Source organism: Elephantulus edwardii, unplaced genomic scaffold, assembly GCF_000299155.1.
Source record: "Elephantulus edwardii isolate Elephantulus edwardi_28Jun2011 unplaced genomic scaffold, EleEdw1.0 scaffold00012, whole genome shotgun sequence".
Classification (NCBI taxonomy): domain Eukaryota; kingdom Metazoa; phylum Chordata; class Mammalia; order Macroscelidea; family Macroscelididae; genus Elephantulus; species Elephantulus edwardii.
The window spans coordinates 18,757,901-18,776,976 of record NW_006399762.1 but is presented as its reverse complement, the minus strand read 5'-3'; the positions used below and the strand labels follow the sequence as shown (position 1 = coordinate 18,776,976).

The window sequence follows — 19,076 nt, the reverse complement described above, 5'->3', positions numbered from 1 at the left end:
TTTGGAGAGGTCCCTAACAGCAGACTTTCCCATGGCAATATTTTTTTTTTATTTCCTGGCTGCTGTTGCCAAGAGTGTTGACTGCGGAGCCAAGCCGACTAAAGTTGTTAACAATCTCAGTCTCTTCACCATCCATCCTGATGCTGCCAATTGTTCCAGTGGTGAGAATCTTTGTTTTCTTGACATTGAGCCTCAATCCATACTGAAGGCTGCAGTCCTTGACCCTCTGCAGCAAGCATTTAATCAAATGTAATCAGATCACATGCAATCATTGTTGTTATTGTTATGTGCCATCGAGTTGCTTGCAACTCAGAGCAACCCTACATACAAAAGCCTTATACCCTACTCTATCCTGTGCCAATCTTATTGTCTCTGACACACCTACCTCCATTTCCCCAGTCATTGAGTCAATCCATCTCATCGAGGGTCTTCCTCTCTTGCACTATCCCTCTACCAACAAACATGACATCCCTCTCCACGGATTGGTCCCTCCCTGCAACATGTCCAAAGTACGTCAGATGAAGCTTCATAATCCTTGCCTCCAAAGAGCAGACTGGTTTCACCCTCTCCAAGACGAAACTGTTTGTTTTCCTAGCCATCAATGATCTTCTTGCCATCCATACTCTTCTCCAGCACCACAGCTCAAAGGCATCAATTCTACTTCTATCATTCCTAGTCATTGTCCTTATTTCTGATGCATACCAAGTAACTGCAAAGACCATGGCCTGAATGAGGCACAGCTTAGTCTCCAGACTGACAAAGTTGTTCTTCAGTACTTTGGAGAGGTCTCTGACAGTAGACTTTTCCAATGCAATTCATCTTTTAATTTCCTGGCTGCTAGCACCAAGACTATTGATCATAGAGCCAAGCAAACTGAAGCTGTTAACAATCTCAATCTCCTCACCATCTGCCAGGATGCTGCCAATCTGCCCAGTGGTGAGAATCTTTGTTTTCTTTATGTTGAGTGTCATTCCATATTTAAGGCTGTAATTTATCTTCCACAGCAAGTACTTCAGGTTTTCCTCAGTTTCAGCAAGCAAAGTTGTATTATCTGCATAATGCAGATTGTTGCTAAGTCTTCTTCCAATCCTGATGCCACCATTTCTCCTGATATAGGCCAGCCTCCCTGATAATCTATTCTGCAAACAGACTGAAAAGGTATGGAGATAAGACACATTCCTGGTGTGTAACCTTTCCAATTTTGAACCATGCAGTATTTCCTTGTTCTGCTCTGACAACTACCTCCCAGTCCAAGTATAGGTTTCACATAAGCACTATCAAGTTTTCTGGGATTCCCATTCTTCTCAGAGTTAGCCAGTTTGTTTTGAACCACACATTAGCTTTAATAAAATATAGTTTTTCTACTAGTATAAACAGAAATTCAGCGCTCCACAAGCAATAATTTCTCCCTTTCCAGCCTCCCACTCCTAGTAACCACTAATAAACTTTAATCTCTATACATTTGTCCATTCTTGTCTTTTTGCTGTATAAATTTTCAACTACAGCACAAGAAAAGTTTTTTTAAAAAAGTTTTTTAGGTGAGCTCTGGTGGCCTAGTGGCAGCAAACTGCACTGCAAACCCAGAGGTGTGCGGTTCAAATCCACCAGATGCTCTGCTGAAGAAGGAGGAACAATCGCCTCCTGTACCAGTCAGATCCAATTTGATGGTACACACATAAAAAGAATAAATAAATAAATAAAATTTTTTTTAAAAAAAAAGTTTTTTAGATTTGTCATGAGGTAAGAGGCAGTTAAAACTTTATAACCCTAAAGATTACAGGGAAGAAGGGAGGAAAACAAACAAAATAAACCCATAGTTTTATAATCCAAGTATTTGGTGGATCAGAAGTAGGGGAGAGAAAATTATACCTTATTTGGACCTTCTTTTTTAACCATGACAAGTTTTGCAGGCTGATGATGATGGCAGAGTGGCACGCTGTTTTCCACATTTTTTTGTTTCTCTTCTTTTGAAGATGTGTAAAATGATATGTCAACTTTTGAAAGAGCTTTGTACAGTCTTTGTGACAGTACAAACAACAATATATTTAGATGTTCTACAAAAAGATGAAAATGAAATATAAACATCTCATGCTGGTATAAGTTTTAGTTATTAACTTGAAAATAGCCTCTTAACACAGTCAACTATAACATTATATTCAATTTTAAAAACACAAGTTTTACTCTAATACAACAAAATAAATTATCAAAACCAACTATGCAAACACTAGAAGAGAAGGAATGGGGACTGACTGCTTAATGGGTATAGGTTTAGGGAAGAGTATAAATTTAACTGTATCCCTCTTAAAACATACATGTGTTCCTGGTTAGCGAAGTTGTTGGACTCTTTGCTGTTAACTAAAAGGTTTGTAGTTCAAATATACCAGCTGTTACATAGGAGAAAGAATTGGACTTATGATTCCATAAAGATTAGACCTTGAAATACTATGGGGCAGTTTTACTCCATGCTATAGTGTCACTATGACTTGAAGGCATTGGGTTTAATGATTATTTATTAATTTAATTGACCCCTAAAAAGATATGTTGAAGTCCTAATCCCTGTACTTGTGAATGTGACTTTGAAGAAAAAGTTTTCTTTGAAGATATTACCAGTTAAATCAAAGTTAGAATAAGTTGGGTCCTAGTTCCAATTCTTTGTAAGAAGTATTTTAGAAAAGGAGGGGAGAGACAGAAAGAGGGAGTCAAATACATGGAGCAAGAACCTATGTGACACTGAAGCAAATGCATTGTAATCAGCAAAGCAAGGCCAATGATTGCTAGTAGTCATCAGAAGCTAGGAGAGTGTCACGGAAAAGTTTCTTTCTCAAATCCTATAGAAGAAAACAACAAGGCCAATATTCTGTCTTAGACTTTAAGCTTACAGAACTGGGAGAAAAGAATTTCTGGAAACTATTTTCTAGGAAACTAAGGAGGTAGGTATGTTTTAGAACTAGAAAAAGGAGATGGTTGTATTCTATGAATTTACCTAATAAAAACCAAAATAGACAAAATCCTAATTATTTATCTTAATTAAAATTTTCTACTTAAAATACACATTCAGTTTATTAAAAAAAGGGAAAAAAGCATCAAACAAAAACTCTGTAACTTTAAAAAGATAATACTGGCATTTCCCATTTTTAAAACTCAGTTATCATCTACAATTATCCTAAAAGTTATTATCAAAAGCCTATTATGGATAATGAGCGGCACAGTTCAAGGAGTATTAGTTTTATTAAACACAATGTACATGACTTTTGTATGAAAACCAATAAAAGATAATTTCTTTTTTAAAAACTATGGAACAAATACTGTACAAGAACATTATTGTAGAAACTGAAAGATAACTAGTAAAAGGTTTATCAGGATTCAAAGGTGGGAGGGTGGGCCCAGATAGGGTGAAGGAGGGGCTGGGCTGGGGTGAGGGTAATCAAAGGGTCACAGTATTCGATGGGTGGAGGGAAGGGCAGATAAAAGAAATGGGTAAGATCTGATGTGAAAAACAATGTATAGGAACTTTGTAAGTAAACCAGTATAAAATTTTTATTTTAAAAAAACAACTATGAAGCAAACATTAGGAAATAGTTATATCTCAACTGGAAATTTTAATAAGAAAAGTCACTTTTAACAGCTATACTAGTTTACATTAAGTAGTAATCAATCAAAATAAAAATATCACAGTCATACCTATGAGGCAAGATGTAAAAACCTGCTTATAATGGGCAGGAGACTGAAAAACAGCCGGTATATGAATTTGTCTCTGGGGAAGATAAGCAGACTTTATTTTTTGCCCACTTGGGAATGAGAGTTCCAAGGTATTTATCTCCTGAAAAGAAATAATTCAAGTAATTATAACAACTCCAGCATCTGATGTGTCAAATGTGATAATGATTACCTATGGTGGACAGTGTTTGGTGGAGCTCCCTGATTAAAACAAGTTTGGAAGCCAGGAGTGGCATCCACTCTCAAAATAGCTTGCCTTCAGAAACTATGAACTTGGAAAGTTACTTACATAAATGTTTAGGTCTTTTGTTCACAGGGTTACTATGAGTCATCTACAACTCGATGGCACTTAACAACAACAACAACAACAACAACAACAACAACATAACAATTCCAGAAAAAGTTTATAACAAGAAAATTATTTGCTATAGAAATGTATAGTAAAATATATTAGTTTTAGTTTTCATTTCTAACATCCTTGAAAATATTTTTTTCATTCCAAATAAGAAACAAAGTATATCAAGAATGAATATGCATAGGACATCTCATTCTAAAGAGATTATTTCTGTCTCCTCCTTAGAAAAATTTGAAATTTTTTTTGCTTTAAAAAAATTGATGTGACTAGATAATTATGTTTCTCTATTTCTAGTGATACTTATAGTAAAAATAACCCAAATGGCTGGTTACCCAATGCAGACAGAGAGTGAAGTGGAGCTCGCCGATTAAAACAAGCTTGGAAGGAGGAGTGGCATCCACTTCCATAATAGCTTGCCTCCGGAAACCCTATGAACCTGGAGAGAGGATGAGAGACACCCAAGCATTGAGGACTCTCCTTCATAGGGTTGCTATTAGTAGCCTGCGACTCGATGGCACTTAACAACAACAACAAAGTATCATAAGAGACTCTTTCACCAGAGGCAAATCATCTGATCAGCAAAACTGAGCTGAGGATAAGGAATAAAAACAATTATAGTTGTATTAATAGTTGTGGTAACAGGTGCTGAATATATGATTTAGAAAGTACCTATTATATGCTAGAAGGAGCCCTGGTGGTACAGTGGCTAAGCATTTAGCTGTTAACAGAAAGGTTAGCAGTTCAAATCTATTATCCTCACAGGATAAAGTTGTGGTAGCCTGCTTCCAAACAGGTTTCCATCTTTGGGAACCGTATCGAATTGCTGTGAATTGGAATCAACTCATTGGCAGTGGATTTGGTTTGGGTTATTATGTGCTAAACACTGCAGTAGATATTTCTAAATTTTAAATTTTATTGAATGTTTGCCACCAACAGGAAAGTTTTTTAAGACAAAATAAATTATATACTTGCAGCTAGAGTTCTGGGTAAGATGAAGGCATCTTCTCCAAGAGTAAAAATTGATCCCCTATATTATGGTAATAATTTTGTTGGAAATCAGACAATAATTATTAGAAAAATGTACCAAGAGACACTGGTACATATCCTCACCTGTGCATCTCCTGTTACAGGGCAGTTAGAGCAGGCAGACTCTCCTAACATATTCTGAATGGCTTCAGTTCTGGAAATCTGCTCTAAATTCAGAGAGAAAGCTGTCTTTCTGGAAACTGAATCGTGACTGCTAAAATCCTGCTGTTGATAGAGCATGCCTTTTATCAAATGCAAATGCACACAGTCTAAAGATCCTTTATTTGTAACACCACTCTGCCTTTCACTCGAGTCAATAAAATTTATCCCAGAAACAGCCTCAGGAAAGAAGCTGTCACTAAATGTCATATCCACTCTGTCTGGAGTAGCCAGGTTGCCTTGTGATGTGGTCTGATATTTTAGCCATTTGCTTTGGGTATACAGATTACTGAGAGGTGAAAGACTTTCTTGGGTATCTTTTCCAGAATCTTCAAAGCAAAGAGTTTCACTTTGGTTCTCAGACTCAAAGCTAAAAGGCAGTAATGCTGGCTCTTCATACAAGCTGAAGATAGAGGAATCAGAGGACTCTTGTGTGTCACAACTGATCACATATGAGCAAGAATCCAAGTCAGTCGGCTCATCAGGAGGTGGCAAAGTAATGAGTGGAACTCGGGTTCTACTTACTAATGGAAGCCTTTCAAATTTCTTCTTCTCCAAAGAACTGGATTTTTTCATCCCTGAAACAGAATGTTGATTCGATGAATATGTGTAAGTCAAAACTTGTCCCAGAGTTAAGGAGTGGGAAGAAAATGGGGTAATGAGTCACTTCATTTGTATCCACCTAAAATATCTAATGGCTTTAATCTCAAATCAATTGAAAAAATTTAAAGCAGAAGTTGGAGACACTGAAATATTCTCAAGTTTGATAAACAAGATTTTTTACTCCTCTCCTTAACTAAGGATTTCCCCTCTCAGTTGTTTCATTGTATTTATGTAATATTTAAGTTTTCAAAGTACTTTAAAGTAAAACAAGATTTTATCATTCTTAATTTATAGATGAAATTATCAGAGCTGAGAGGACTAATAGTGAACTTGACAAATATTCTCAATTACTTCATGATGCAAAAGCTGGACAACAAAGAGGAAAGCTAGAAGAACTGATACCTTTGAGTTAAGATGTTAATGAAGAACAATGAATATATCATAAGCTGTCAGGAGAACAAATCTGTCTTGGCAGAAAAGTACCCAAAAAGCAAGGATGGCAAGATTTCCTTCACCCAAATTTTGGATAACATCACACAGGTTACAGGAAGGGACCAGTCTCTGAAGAACATCTTGTATAGTAGAGGGTCAACAAAAAAAGAGGAAAGCCTTCAATGATTGGCACAGCAGCTGCAACAGTGATCTCAAGTACAACAATGACTTTAAGGGTGGTGAAGGACTAGGTAATACTTCGTTTTTCTATACATAAGGTTAACTCTTAGTTGGATCAACTCAAGGACACTTAAAACCAACAGAGGTACCATTACTACAAATTGGCAGGCTCAAGAACCAGAACTAGTATTTTCTTCTCTCTCTCTACTCTGGAGACTGAAGTGCATGTTCTATTTATATGACTATATTGGTAACTTCCTTTATGTATTTTAGTACTTACTAATTAATGTATTGATTTTGAAGGGAAAGAGATTTTAGCTTTTTTATTTCTCCTGACAAGAACTTTAGTAACAGAGTTGTTGTTGTCATGTACCTTAGAGTCAGAACCAATCTATAGCTGACCCTCTGGCAGGTTTTCAGAGGCAGTTAAGCACATGGGAGGAGGCTGCCCATCCTTCTCCCATAGAGCAGCTCTCGAACCACACGCCTTTGGAATTGCAGCGCCCAGCTTCTTAATAATGGGCCCCCAGGGCTCCCAAAATGTGATTACAAAACAAAATCCACTTAAAAGTTGTATAGAATTTCACTACTATAGTTTCTGTAAGAAAGTGAGAAAACTTGTGTGATGGAAAAATAAATATGGAGTTTTTATTCTTACTCCCCCTTTAGTTCCTTATGTGACTTTAGGCAAGTCAAATGACTTGTTTAGGTTTGTTATATTATCTATAGAATGAGATTAATAACAGTTAACTTGTATACTTAGTATTTCCAAGAAAGAAAGATGTGCAATCTTCTCTCATGCACTTTACAGCCTCTGAAAACTTGCCACTGGGTCAGCTATGAGTTGGTTCTTCGAATATAAAGGCAATGAGTGAGTGATATACTTCATAGAGATAAGTGAGAATGAAATAAGACAACTAAGATGAAAAGTACTTTTCACACTTAAAACTCTCTGTAAATATAAGGCATTGAAGGAAACATATACTAAAGTCAGATCCTTTCTGAAACAAGGACTTACGGCTATGTATCTGTTGAGTGCCATAGTCTTTATCTCATAGTGACCCTAGATACAATATCACAGAACAAATCCTGCTGTCCTCATAATCTTCAATGTGCTTAATAAATTCCTCCTTGCAATGACTGTGTCAAACCATCTCACTGATGGTCTTTCCATTTCTGATCTTCTACTTTTCCAAGTATGATGTTTTTTGTCAGGGACTGACCCCTTCTGATAATACATCCAAAATATGTGAGACAAAGCCTTATCATCTTTGCCTCTTAGGAAAAGATTTGTTCTTTTGGTCACCCACAGTATAATCAATACTGTTCACAAAGACCACAATTCAAAGACATCAGTTCTTTGATTGTCATATTAATTTTGACAATAAAAAGAAACAATTAAAAATACAATTAATTTGGTCAGGTGCCTCAGTCTTTTTGTCTTTAAACGAAAGACACTGAGGTTTATTAGACATTCATAAGAGATGAAACACAACAGTCTTTTACAGTAATAAAAATTCCGTACCCTCAACAGAGGAGATGACAGGCATTCTCCTTGTAAACAGGTACTAAAGAAGGATGCCTTCTATTTCAATTTTGAATATTGTATTAGAAGGCCTTACCAGGGCAAGAAGGCAAGAAAAGGAAACAAAAAGCATCCAAAACGGCAAAGAGGAAGTAAAACTATCTCTATTTGCAGATGATATGATCCTATACATAGAAAATCCCAAAGACTCAGCATGAAAATTATTGACCAATTCAGCAAAGTGGAAGGGTACAAGACAAATAAATAAAAATTGGTTTGATTCTTCTACACTAAGAAACAGAACATGGAAGAGTAAATAAGGAAAACTACACCATTTAAAACAGCCACCCAAAAGATGAAATATACAGTAATAAATCTAACCAGAAACAAATGACTTACACAAAGAAAATTACAAAATATTTCTGTAAGAAACAAAAAGAAACCTACATAAATAGAATACAGCCTGTCCATGGAGAGTTGCTGTTTTAAGTTCTATCAAGTTGACTATGACTCATAGCAACCCTTTGAACATAGCCCTGAACTTTGTCTATCCTGCTCTATAATCACAATCTCTTATATGCTTCAGTCCATGGCTACACTAATTGTATCCATTTATCTTAAGGTCTTCCTCTTTTTCTCTGATCCTCTCTTCCCCAGCATTGTATCTTTTTCCAGGGATTGGCCCCTTATGACAACATACCCAATTAAGATCTTCCTGTCTCTAAGGGGCACGCTGGTTGTATCTATTCCAAGATAGACTTGTTTATTCTTTCAGCAGTCCAGGGGATATTTAGTACTCTTCTTCAACATCAAAACTCAAAGGCATTGATGATTCTTCTGTATTCACTGTCCATGTATGTTGTTATGTCCACAGAGTCACTTGCGACACACAGTGATCCTATGTACATCAGCTCTGAGTCCTGCTCTATCTTGAGCCAATTTTATTATTTCAGACACACCTACCTCCATTACCCCACTAAGTCAATCTATCTCATCTAGGCTCTTCCTCCCTTGTGCCCTTCCAAGCATGATATCCTTCTCCAGCGAGTAGTCCCTCCTGGCAACATGTTAATAGTATATGAGATGGAGCTTCAAAATCCTTGTCTTCAAAGAGCAGCCCGTTTTCACTTTCTCCATGACAAAACTATTTGCTCCCCTGGCAGTCCACGGTTATGTTCAAGACTCTTCTCCAGCACCATAACTCAAAGGCATCTATTCTTCTATCATTCTTATTCATTGTCCAGCTCTCTGACACATAGCAAGTAATTGTGAAGACTATGGCTTGGGTCAGGCACACCGTAGTCTCTAGAATGACATCATTGCTCTTCAGTACTCTGGAGAAGTCCTGACAGCAGATTTTCTCAGTGTAATTTGTCTTTTGATTTCCTCACTGCTGGTACTAAGAATACTTATTGTGGAGCCAAGCAAGCTGAAGATGTTAACAATCTCAATCTCTTCTTCATCTACTATGATGTTGCCAATGGTTACCAGTAGTGAGAATCTTTGTTTTCTTGATGTTGAGCTTCAATACATATTAAAGGTGGCAGCAAATCTGCTTCTGCAGCAAATGCCTTAGGTCTTCCTCAATTTCAGCAAGGAAGGCTGTGTCATCTCCATAATGCAGACTGTTGATGTGTTTTTCTCTGATCCTGATGCCATATTCCTCCTCATAAAGTCCAGCCTCCTAAATGATCTATTTGGCATATAGATTGAAAGGCATGGAGATAGGATGCGTTCATGACATACACCTTTCCTGATTTAGAACCATGCAATGTTTCCTTGCTCTGTCCTGATGCCTGCCTCTTGGTCTAAGTATAGGCTTTTCATAAGTACAATCAAGTGTTCTGGAAATACCATTTTTCTCAAAGTTAGCCATATCTTGTTGTAATCCACACAAGTCAAACACATTTGCATAGTCAATGAAACACAGAGAGACATTCCTCTGGTACCCTCTGCTTTTGCTCAAGATCCTTCAAACACTGGCTATGACGTCCCTAAAGACACAGCCTCTTCTAAATCCAGCTTGTACTTCTGGTAGTGCTCTGTCAATGTTACGGTCATTTTTGGATTATCTTCAACAAGATTTTGCTTGCAAGGGATATTAATGATATTGTTCAATAATATCCATACTCTCTTAGATCACCTTTTTTTTGGAATGGGAATAAATAGGGATCTCTTCCAGTAAGTTGGCCAGGCAGCTGTCCCCCAGATTTCTTGGTACAACCTGGTGAGTGTGCACAGGTCAGCACCTGTTTGTTGAAATATGCCAATTGGTGTGCTGTCAATTCCTGGGGCCTTGTTGTTTTACAGTTCTTTCAGAGCAGCTTGAACTTCCTCCTTCATCATCACTACCTCTTGATCATATGTTGTTTCATGATTCACATGCATAGACAGTAATTTAAAAGACCACGGCTTGCTCATAGTCCTTAAATTGACAGTGTTGCTCATTAGCACTTTGGGAAGGTCTTTGACAGTAAATTTCCCCAAACCAACACATCTTTTTATTTCTTGACTGTGTTACCAATAGCGGTGATTGTGGACCCTAGTGAGATGAAATCACTGTTAACTCTAATATTTTCTTCATCTATCAAGATGTTGCCTACTGGTTCAGAGATAGGGATTTTTTCTTTTTTTTTTTTATTTCTTAATATTGACATATAATTCATATTTAAGGCAGCATAGTCTTAGATTTTCTGCAGAAACTGCTTCAAGTACTCTTCAATTTTGGCAAGCAAGGTTGTTGCTATGTCTTCCTCTAATCTTGATGTCACATTCTTCCCACCCCCTAATGAAATCTGGTTCTTAATTAAGTGTGGAAATATTGGTTTATATGTACAGTTAACCCCAATGTTCCTGGATAAAGGAAACTTATAGTTTATCCTTTATCTTAGGAGTCCTAGTGGCACTCTGGTTAAAGCACACCATTATTAACTAAAAGACTGGCAGTTCAAACCCATCAGCCACTCCATGGGACAAATACTTGGCAGTTTGCTTCTGTAAAGATTAAAGCTTTGGAAAACTGATGGGATGATTCGATTTTATCTTATTGGGTTGCTAGAAGCCAAAGAAGATTGGACGGCAACAAGTTTGTTTTCAGGAATCTTTCTCCCACTTTTCAAAGGTGAATAAACCAGTTGTACCAGCTATATTTGGTCTTAATCATCAGGCCATTCTGAAACGGAATTTCATTCTCATCTAGTCTCATTTCCAAGTAAAATGTCACCAACTGTAAATTATAATAGTTAGGCTGTCATCACGCAATCAGAGACTGCTTAGAGAAGGCCTTTTTCAAGAGAATTCTTTAAAAAAAAGTGTAGCTATCAGAGAAACTCCAAACATGAGCTCTAAAACAGCAGGACTTGTTAAATAAAACAAACAAAAAAAACCCACAACAATTTCTGAAGTTTGGGATAATTTTTCTAAAAAAGAGAACACACAAAAAAAAGAAAACAACAACCCACAACAATTTCTGAAGTTTGGGATAATTTTTCTAAAAAAGAGAACACACAAAAAAAAAACAACAACCCACAACAATTTCTGAAGTTTGGGATAATTTTTCTAAAAAAGAGAACACAACTTAAAAGATGCAGAGATCTCACTCAATGTATTACCAATGATGTTGTTGTTGATTACCTTTGAATTGAGCACAACTCATAGTGACCCTGTGAATAAAAGGCCTGAAGCCCCTCTACAACTATTGACATTTATCAAAGTTCATAGACTTTCCAGAGGCATGTTGTTTAGAAAGTGGATGCCACTCCTGCTTCCAATATCAATAATGATTGTTCCTTTTACACTTTCACACTGGCCTTAGCTTATGAACCAATGTTGCAAAGAACAGAGATAGCATGAACATCTGAGATCCATCATAGGCATGTGGAAATATATCACACAGTGTGAAAGGTTTCTTCAGAGGTAAATGATGTTGGACAAACTTATCTGAAAGGTAAGCCCTCTTTGAGGAAGCATGTGTGTGCCCTGCTATGTAATTTCTGAAGGTGGGAGAAATGCTGTAGGTACATTCCTCAGACTATCAGGGCCTGCTACTTTTCCTGGGGAGTGATAACCAAGAAAATGTTAATGTTCTTTTGGCTACTCTGGTGAAGAATTACTCAGGTTCCCACTTTCTTATTTCAATTTTTCTTGACATGGTTCAGTTCCAAATCCTTCAAACAGTGCAGGTGCTGAAAATCTTTCACAAATTTTTCAGGATCTAATGATATGCTACTTTTTCTGCCGATGATCATGTACCAAGTTCCCGTTTCCTCTGCTTTCTACAACTCCCGCTCTGATGACACTTCCCCTTCTGTCCTGACGCTGGCAATGTGGTCTTCTTTCAAAGGAACGATTTTATCTTTGCTTGATTCAGAAGGTCCCTTGGCTCTGATCCTCTTTCCATTGTTGCTGCTTTTCCAGCTTTGACAGCTGCTTTGGGTCAGAGGTGGTGGTGCTGGCAGCTGGAGACTCTAGTTCTGTGGCCACAGGCCCATAGTTCTAAATGTAAACTTGCATATAGGCACCAAACTTGCCATCTTTGATGAGGTCTGGCATGTTAGCCTTCCATATATGCTCCAAAAATTTATTACAGAAACCCTTGGCATGTTCTGCGGGCATGGCCAGTTGGAAGTCAGACTTGTTCCCCTTGAGGATGCACTAGAGGGTGAACTGGCTGACACACAGCACCTCATACTATTTGTTCATCACATGCTTCAACAGTGCTTCCCATTTTCATCCTCAAACACATGAAGGTTTAAAATCTTTCGGACCATGTGCTCCAACTCTTTCTATGTATCTTGCGGAGAAATGCTCAGCAACACACAGAGGCCCTTTTTTTCCTTCCTTCCTTCCTTCCTTCCTTCCTTCCTTCCAGAGGCCCTTTTCAATGGTGCTGACCTTCTCTCCACCAACTGTGATGCTGGCCCAGGTAACCTGCTATACCTTGGCCTTCATGGCAGCTGGATGACAGTCTGATGCTACATTCTTATTTCCCAAAAGTGAAAATCAAGTATCTGCAAACAGGTATAACGCAATCCCAATTCAGATCCCTTCATCATACTTCAAAGAGATGGAAAAGCAATCCAGTTTCACGTGGAAAGGAATGAAAGAAATCCAGATAACTAAACACTACTGAAGCAGAATAACAAAGTAGACCTTAAAATTCTTCCTGATCTTGAAATCTACTACATAGCCACAGTAACCAAAACAGCATGGTACTGGTATAGTGACAGACCCAATGGAACAGGATTGAGAATCCCAAAGTAAATCAATCCACCTAAGGCTAACTGTTCTTTGACAAAGATGAAACCCATTAAATGCAGAAAGGACAAGTTGCTTTAACAAATTATGAGGGCAAAACTGGTTATCTATTAGCAGAAAACTGAAACAAGAGTCATGCCTCATACCATATTAAAAACCTAAAGAAAGGAGCTGACAATGCCTCCCTGAAGAGAAAATGCTTCATTTGGGGAAGCTGGTCACAGGTCTTGCCACCAACCACCAGGAAAAATAACAGACCTTATGGGAGGCAAGCAGAACTGAGGTAAGAAACTCCCCCAAGGCTGTGGATGAATAATAGAGGGTGCAGAAGGGAGCTGCCACTGCTTCTCTGAAGAGAAACTGCATCAGCTGGGGAAGCTGGGCACAGGCCTTGCCATCGACCACCAAGGACAATAATAGATTTTAGGAGTGCCAGGCTGAATTCATGTCAGAGATTCATTGCCATCGACCACCAAGGACAATAATAGATTTTAGGAGAGCCAGGCTGACTTCATGTGAGGGATTCCATCAGGCTGCATGTGACTACAGAGGGCTTGGGGAGGGAGCAGCTAGCACCTTCCTGAAGAGAAATTACATCAGTTGAGGAATTGGGCACAGGCCATGCTGCTTGAACACCAAAGACAATAACAGACTTTAGGGAAGGCAGACGCACTCAGGTGAGAGATACCCCCAGGTTGTGTGTTACTACAGAGGACATACTGAGGTGCTGGAGGTAGCTGCCTGTGCTACCCCTGGAAAGAAACTGCACCAGTTGGGAAAGCTGGTTGTACTGCTGACCATTTAGGACAACAATAAATGTTAGGAGAGGTGGGCTGCAGATGATAAGATTCACTCAGGGCTGGGCACAGACCAGAGAGAATTTGAAGGGTTTTAGGAAAGGTGCACTTTCCTATTGCACAAGACCAGAAAGGGCTTCTGGTTGATAGAGCAAGTTGCCCTCTTCCATAAAGGGAATAGTTTAAGTCTGCATATCATCAATAACTTCATAAATAAAAAGAACTAACAACAACCTAGACAGACACAACAGATATGGCCTAAAAACTACTAAGAAAAGCTTCACATAATGTCAAGAAAGCAGCAGGCAGCCTCAAACATCATGGAAAAGCAAAACAAGTCTTCTCCTTAAAAAGCAGAATATATTGCAGAGCCAATGAATATCCCAGAGACGGAAATTCAGAAGAAGTATATTGAGGTAAAGTTATATGAACAGTTACGGAAGAAGGTACAAATGACAGGGAGCCAGAAGAAATACATCAACGAAGAAGAAAATGAACAACTACTGAAGAAATTTAAAAAGATGGAAGAAAGAATTGAAACCATACATAAGGAAGTACAAGAATTTAAAAAATCATCACAAGAGAGGGCACAACCAATACAGTATTGGAAATTAACAGAAATGCATGAAAATGCAACTGAAATGTCAAGACCAAAATGGCAGAAGGTTTCAACATGCTGGAGGGACACAAAGCAGAACAGAAGAGATGGAACAATGTCAGTGAGCTGGAAGACAAGAACCTGAATGGGAACGTACTAGAAGCAAAAACAGAAAAGGAGATATAGGAAAATTGAGAAAGCATTAGAATAATGTGGTAGAACATCAAAAGGAATAAAATACTTAGGATGGGAATTCTAGAACACAAGAGGGGCAAGGAAAGAACTGAGAAAACTGTGAAAGAGGTACTAGAAGAAAACTTCCTACTTATCATGAACCATGAGGAGATCCACATTCAAGGTTTTTAAAGAACCCAAAACCAAGTAGTCTCCAAAAGAAAAACATCAGGACATGTTGTGGTTGTTATGTGCTGTTGAGTCGCCTGTGACCCAAAGTGACCCTATGTACAGCAGCTCTGAACCCTGCCCTGTCCTGAGCCAGTCTCACTAATGCATGACACACCAACCCCACTGCCCCAGTTATTGTATTAATCCATCTCATCACAGGTCTTCCTCTTCTGCACTGTCCATCAACCCTTCCAAGCATGATGTCCTTATCCAAGGACAGGTCTCTCCTCTCATTGCCCAAAGTATGTGAGACAGAACTTCAAAATCTTAGCTTCCAAGGAGAAACCTGGTTTCATCCTCTCCAAGACAGACCTATTTGTTTTCAAGGCTGTCCATATGTTCAAGACTTTTCTCCAGCACCACAATCTGAAGGTATCAATTTTTCTTCTGTCAGTCATCCTTCATCATTGTCCAGCTCTCTGAAGCATAGTAAGTAATTGCAAAGACCATGGCCTGGATTAGGTGCACCTTAATCTCTAAACTGACACTGTTGCTTTTCAGCACTCTGGAGAGGTCCCTGACAGCAGATTTTCCCAATGCAATTCATCTTTAGATTTCCTGACTGCTGGTGCCAAATGTGTTGATTGTGGAGCCGAGCAAGCTGTAATTGTTAACAACCTCAGTCTCTTCTCCATCTATCATGGTGCTGCCAATTGGCCTAGTGGTGAGAATCTTGGTTTTCTTGATGTTGCACTTCAATCCATATTGAAGACTACAGTCCCTGACCTTCTTGCAGCAAGTGCTTCAGAAAGTTTCAGTAAGTAAGGTTGTGTTATCTGGAGAAGGTAGGTTGTTGATGAATCTTCCTCCAATCCAATAGCTCTAAGCTATTGATATCAGAGAGCTACAAATCAAAACAATGAGATATCATCTCACTCTACCAGAGAATCATTGTAATACGGTTATCAGAGAGAGAAAAGAAGAAAAAATAATTCACAGATAATAAACATTAAGATGGGTAAAGGGAAGGATAATATGCACTGAATGCATGATCAGACACTGTGGGTACTGTAATTAATGGTATGGAACAAAATGTGCATGGATGATTGATTTAAAAAAATTAACTTTTAAAATTTTTACTCAAATCACAACTTTAAAAAAAAGATAAAAAAGATTCTTGCTCGTTAGCACTTTTAAATAGATCTTTTACCTCAGGATGGATGGCAAAGAGATTGAGACTGTTCACAGCTTCAGTTTGCTTGGCTCCATGGTCAACACTCTTGGCACCAGCAGCCAGGAAATCAAAAACATTTTGCGATGGGAAAGTCTGCTGTTTGGGACCTCTCTAAAGTACTCAAGAGCAACAGTGTCTCTCTGGAGACTAAGTGTGCCTGATAGAGGCCATGGCCTTTGCAATCACTTGTTATGCATCAGAGAGTTGGATAACGACTAGAGAGGACAGAAGAATTGATGCCTTTGAGCTGTGATGCTGGAGAATAGTATTGAATGTACCATGGACTGCCAAGAAAACAAACAGATTCACCCTAGAGAGGGTTAAACCAAGCTACTCCTTGGAGGCAAGGATTCTGGGGCTTCGTCTGACATACTTTGGGCATGCTGCAAGGAGGGACAGGTCCTTGGGGATGGACATCATGCTTGGGAGGGTGGAGGGACGTCGCAAGAGGGGAAGACCCTCTATGAGATGGATTGATTCAGTGACTGGGGTAATCGGGATGGGTGTGTCAGAGGCAGTGCGATTGGCACAGGATAGAGCAGGGTTTAGGGCTGTTGTACAGAGGGTCGCTATGAGTCGCAAACAATTTGACGGCACATAACAACAACAACAACACAGCAGATTGGCCCACAACGTAATCTGATTTCTTGACCACTGCAGGAGTCATACTATAGAATAATTTATACTTATTAAAGCAACAAATGACTTTACAGAAGAGCGAAATTGTAAGTAAACCCATAAGGCTGAGAGTAGCTATAGTGGTGAGAGAATTTTAATAGTTTCCTAACAGTCTTAGGATTCATAAAAGCAAGAAAAAAGGAAACAAAGAGGTTATGTATATTTAGCCAATGGCATGTATGAGTCATTGATTCCCTCTCCCTGGAAGAGAGAAAGCTCTGGAGATACAGCTGTGAGAAATACGGACAACGGTAAAAGATACTTTCAGAGGTTTATGATGATAAATGTTGAGAAGGATATTAGAGAGAACTAAAGTGGCAAGAATTGTGCTGCAATCTCAAGGCATGTGGTTTGAATCCACCAGCTGCTCCACGGGAGATGTGCAATCGCCGTCCATGCAATTTAACCTCTGAAAACCTACCAGAAGGTAAGCTATGGGTCATTTCCAACTTGACGGCACACAGTAACAGAGAGCTGGAAACATTTTGTTGGCAGAAATGGGTAAGACATTCAGCTGCTAGCAGAAGACTGGAGATTCAAGTTCACTCAATGGCAGGTTGGGAGAAAGACCTGCCAACCTACTTCTGAATTTTATGATACTGAAGGTCCTATGGAGCACAGTTTTAATACATAAAGGATGGCCAAAGGTTAATATAGACCTATAGCTACTGGCCTGCAACTTTAGAGAATCAGTAATTTTTTTTTTATTAAGGACAATGGTACCTGTAATAGCTATCTATCTGTAATAAAAGAAATCAGAAAGCAGAAAGAATTTGCAACGGTTTTTGAGGGATTGACACTGAATCTGGTTCCAAAATATTATTTCAGTAATAGTCTCTCAAAAAATTGAACTCCATATGTAGAGACAGATAATAGAATAATATAGTAATAACTATCCTCCCAGTTGAGAAAGTGAAGATCACCAGATAAAGTTCTTGCTTTCATGGGCTCCTCAGAGAATTCTGGTATGAAGTTTTCATCTCTTGAAGTCAAAGGAAAAGTAGAAACAGGACTCAACGTAGAGATGTTTTGCAGTGATGAAATTACCTATCCAAGAAGAAATTACTTCTTAAAGGGGAATCAAAAGAAATAAAGTTGCAAACTGATGTTTTCTTGAATTTTTTTCCCATAGAGTTTGCAAGAATTCTAGTCATCTATGCTATAAAAATTATTATTTCCAACACACTGTGTAGAGATATAGGGGCAAATATGTCTTCCAAGGACAGAAAAAAATTGACTTTCTCTTTCACTCAGTACAAGGCAGTCACCTTGGCCTTTTCCCATTTCCTCAAATCAAGCTAACTCTTCTTCACCTCAGTATTTTCAAGTGTTGATTCCTTTACCACAGCAAGAGTGTGGTAAAGCCACCTTCCTTAACACTCTAAACTTGATTCCACCTGTAATTCTGTGCATTTTTACAGCCTTTTCTACACAGCAATTAACTTTGCCTCTTGTCTTGATTACATCTCTCCTCCCCTTCTGTTTTTGCTATTAGCTACCAGAGTTAGCTCAAGGGTGATGTTATGCTCATCTTAGTCTTAAGATATTTCTACAAGTTACTAATATTCAGAAGGGAGTAAAAAATTTTGTTGAATAGCCATTTACTCATGCATTTATATATCTGAGCAAAATTTCAGTCTATTGATTTCATGTATGTTCTGTACAAGTCTATTAATATTATAGCATGGCATCGTGTATTATTGTTTATTATTTCTGGTACTCCTTTTCTATTGTATTTTCTACTTGGTTTAGGAAATAATTCCTCCCCCCACACAGTATCTTTAGTCTCTTCTACTTGAACTTTACTAATTTTGAATTGATACTTATTTTATGTCTTCATTTATATTCTGTATGCCTCTCATTTCATGTCATATTGCAGTAATAAAAATAATTTCAAAGAACAAAAGTTAATGGTTGTCATCCACATTTTGTTCTTACTGTTAATAAATTCTTCTGTTTCACCACTAAAGTAATGTGTTGTTGTTATGTGCCATCGACTCGTTTCCGACTCATAGCGACCCTATGCACAACAGCTCTAAACCCTGCTCTACCCTGCGCCAACCGCACCGCCTCTGATACACCCATCCCGATTACCCCAGTCACCGAATCAATCCATCTCATAGAGGGTCTTCCCCTCCTGCGCTGTCCCTCTACCCTCCCAAGCATGATGT

The 19,076-nt window shown here is 38.4% G+C and overlaps 1 protein-coding gene and 1 pseudogene across 1 annotated transcript in view; both read right to left on the bottom strand.

Annotated features, from left to right (window-relative positions):
• The window catches only part of LOC102843329 (chromosome unknown open reading frame, human C4orf21), a 131,229-nt gene that overhangs the window by 42,898 nt on the left and 69,255 nt on the right, over positions 1-19,076 (bottom strand). Inside the window, exons 9-12 of the mRNA XM_006881145.1 lie at positions 17,799-17,952; positions 5,183-5,835; positions 3,682-3,820; positions 1,870-2,054 (exon numbers count right to left, since the gene is read on the bottom strand). Coding sequence (XP_006881207.1) covers positions 1,870-2,054; positions 3,682-3,820; positions 5,183-5,835; positions 17,799-17,952 — 1,131 coding nt within the window. The remainder of the gene's footprint in view (positions 1-1,869; positions 2,055-3,681; positions 3,821-5,182; positions 5,836-17,798; positions 17,953-19,076) is intronic.
• On the bottom strand, positions 12,272-12,947 carry LOC102854863 (annotated as a pseudogene).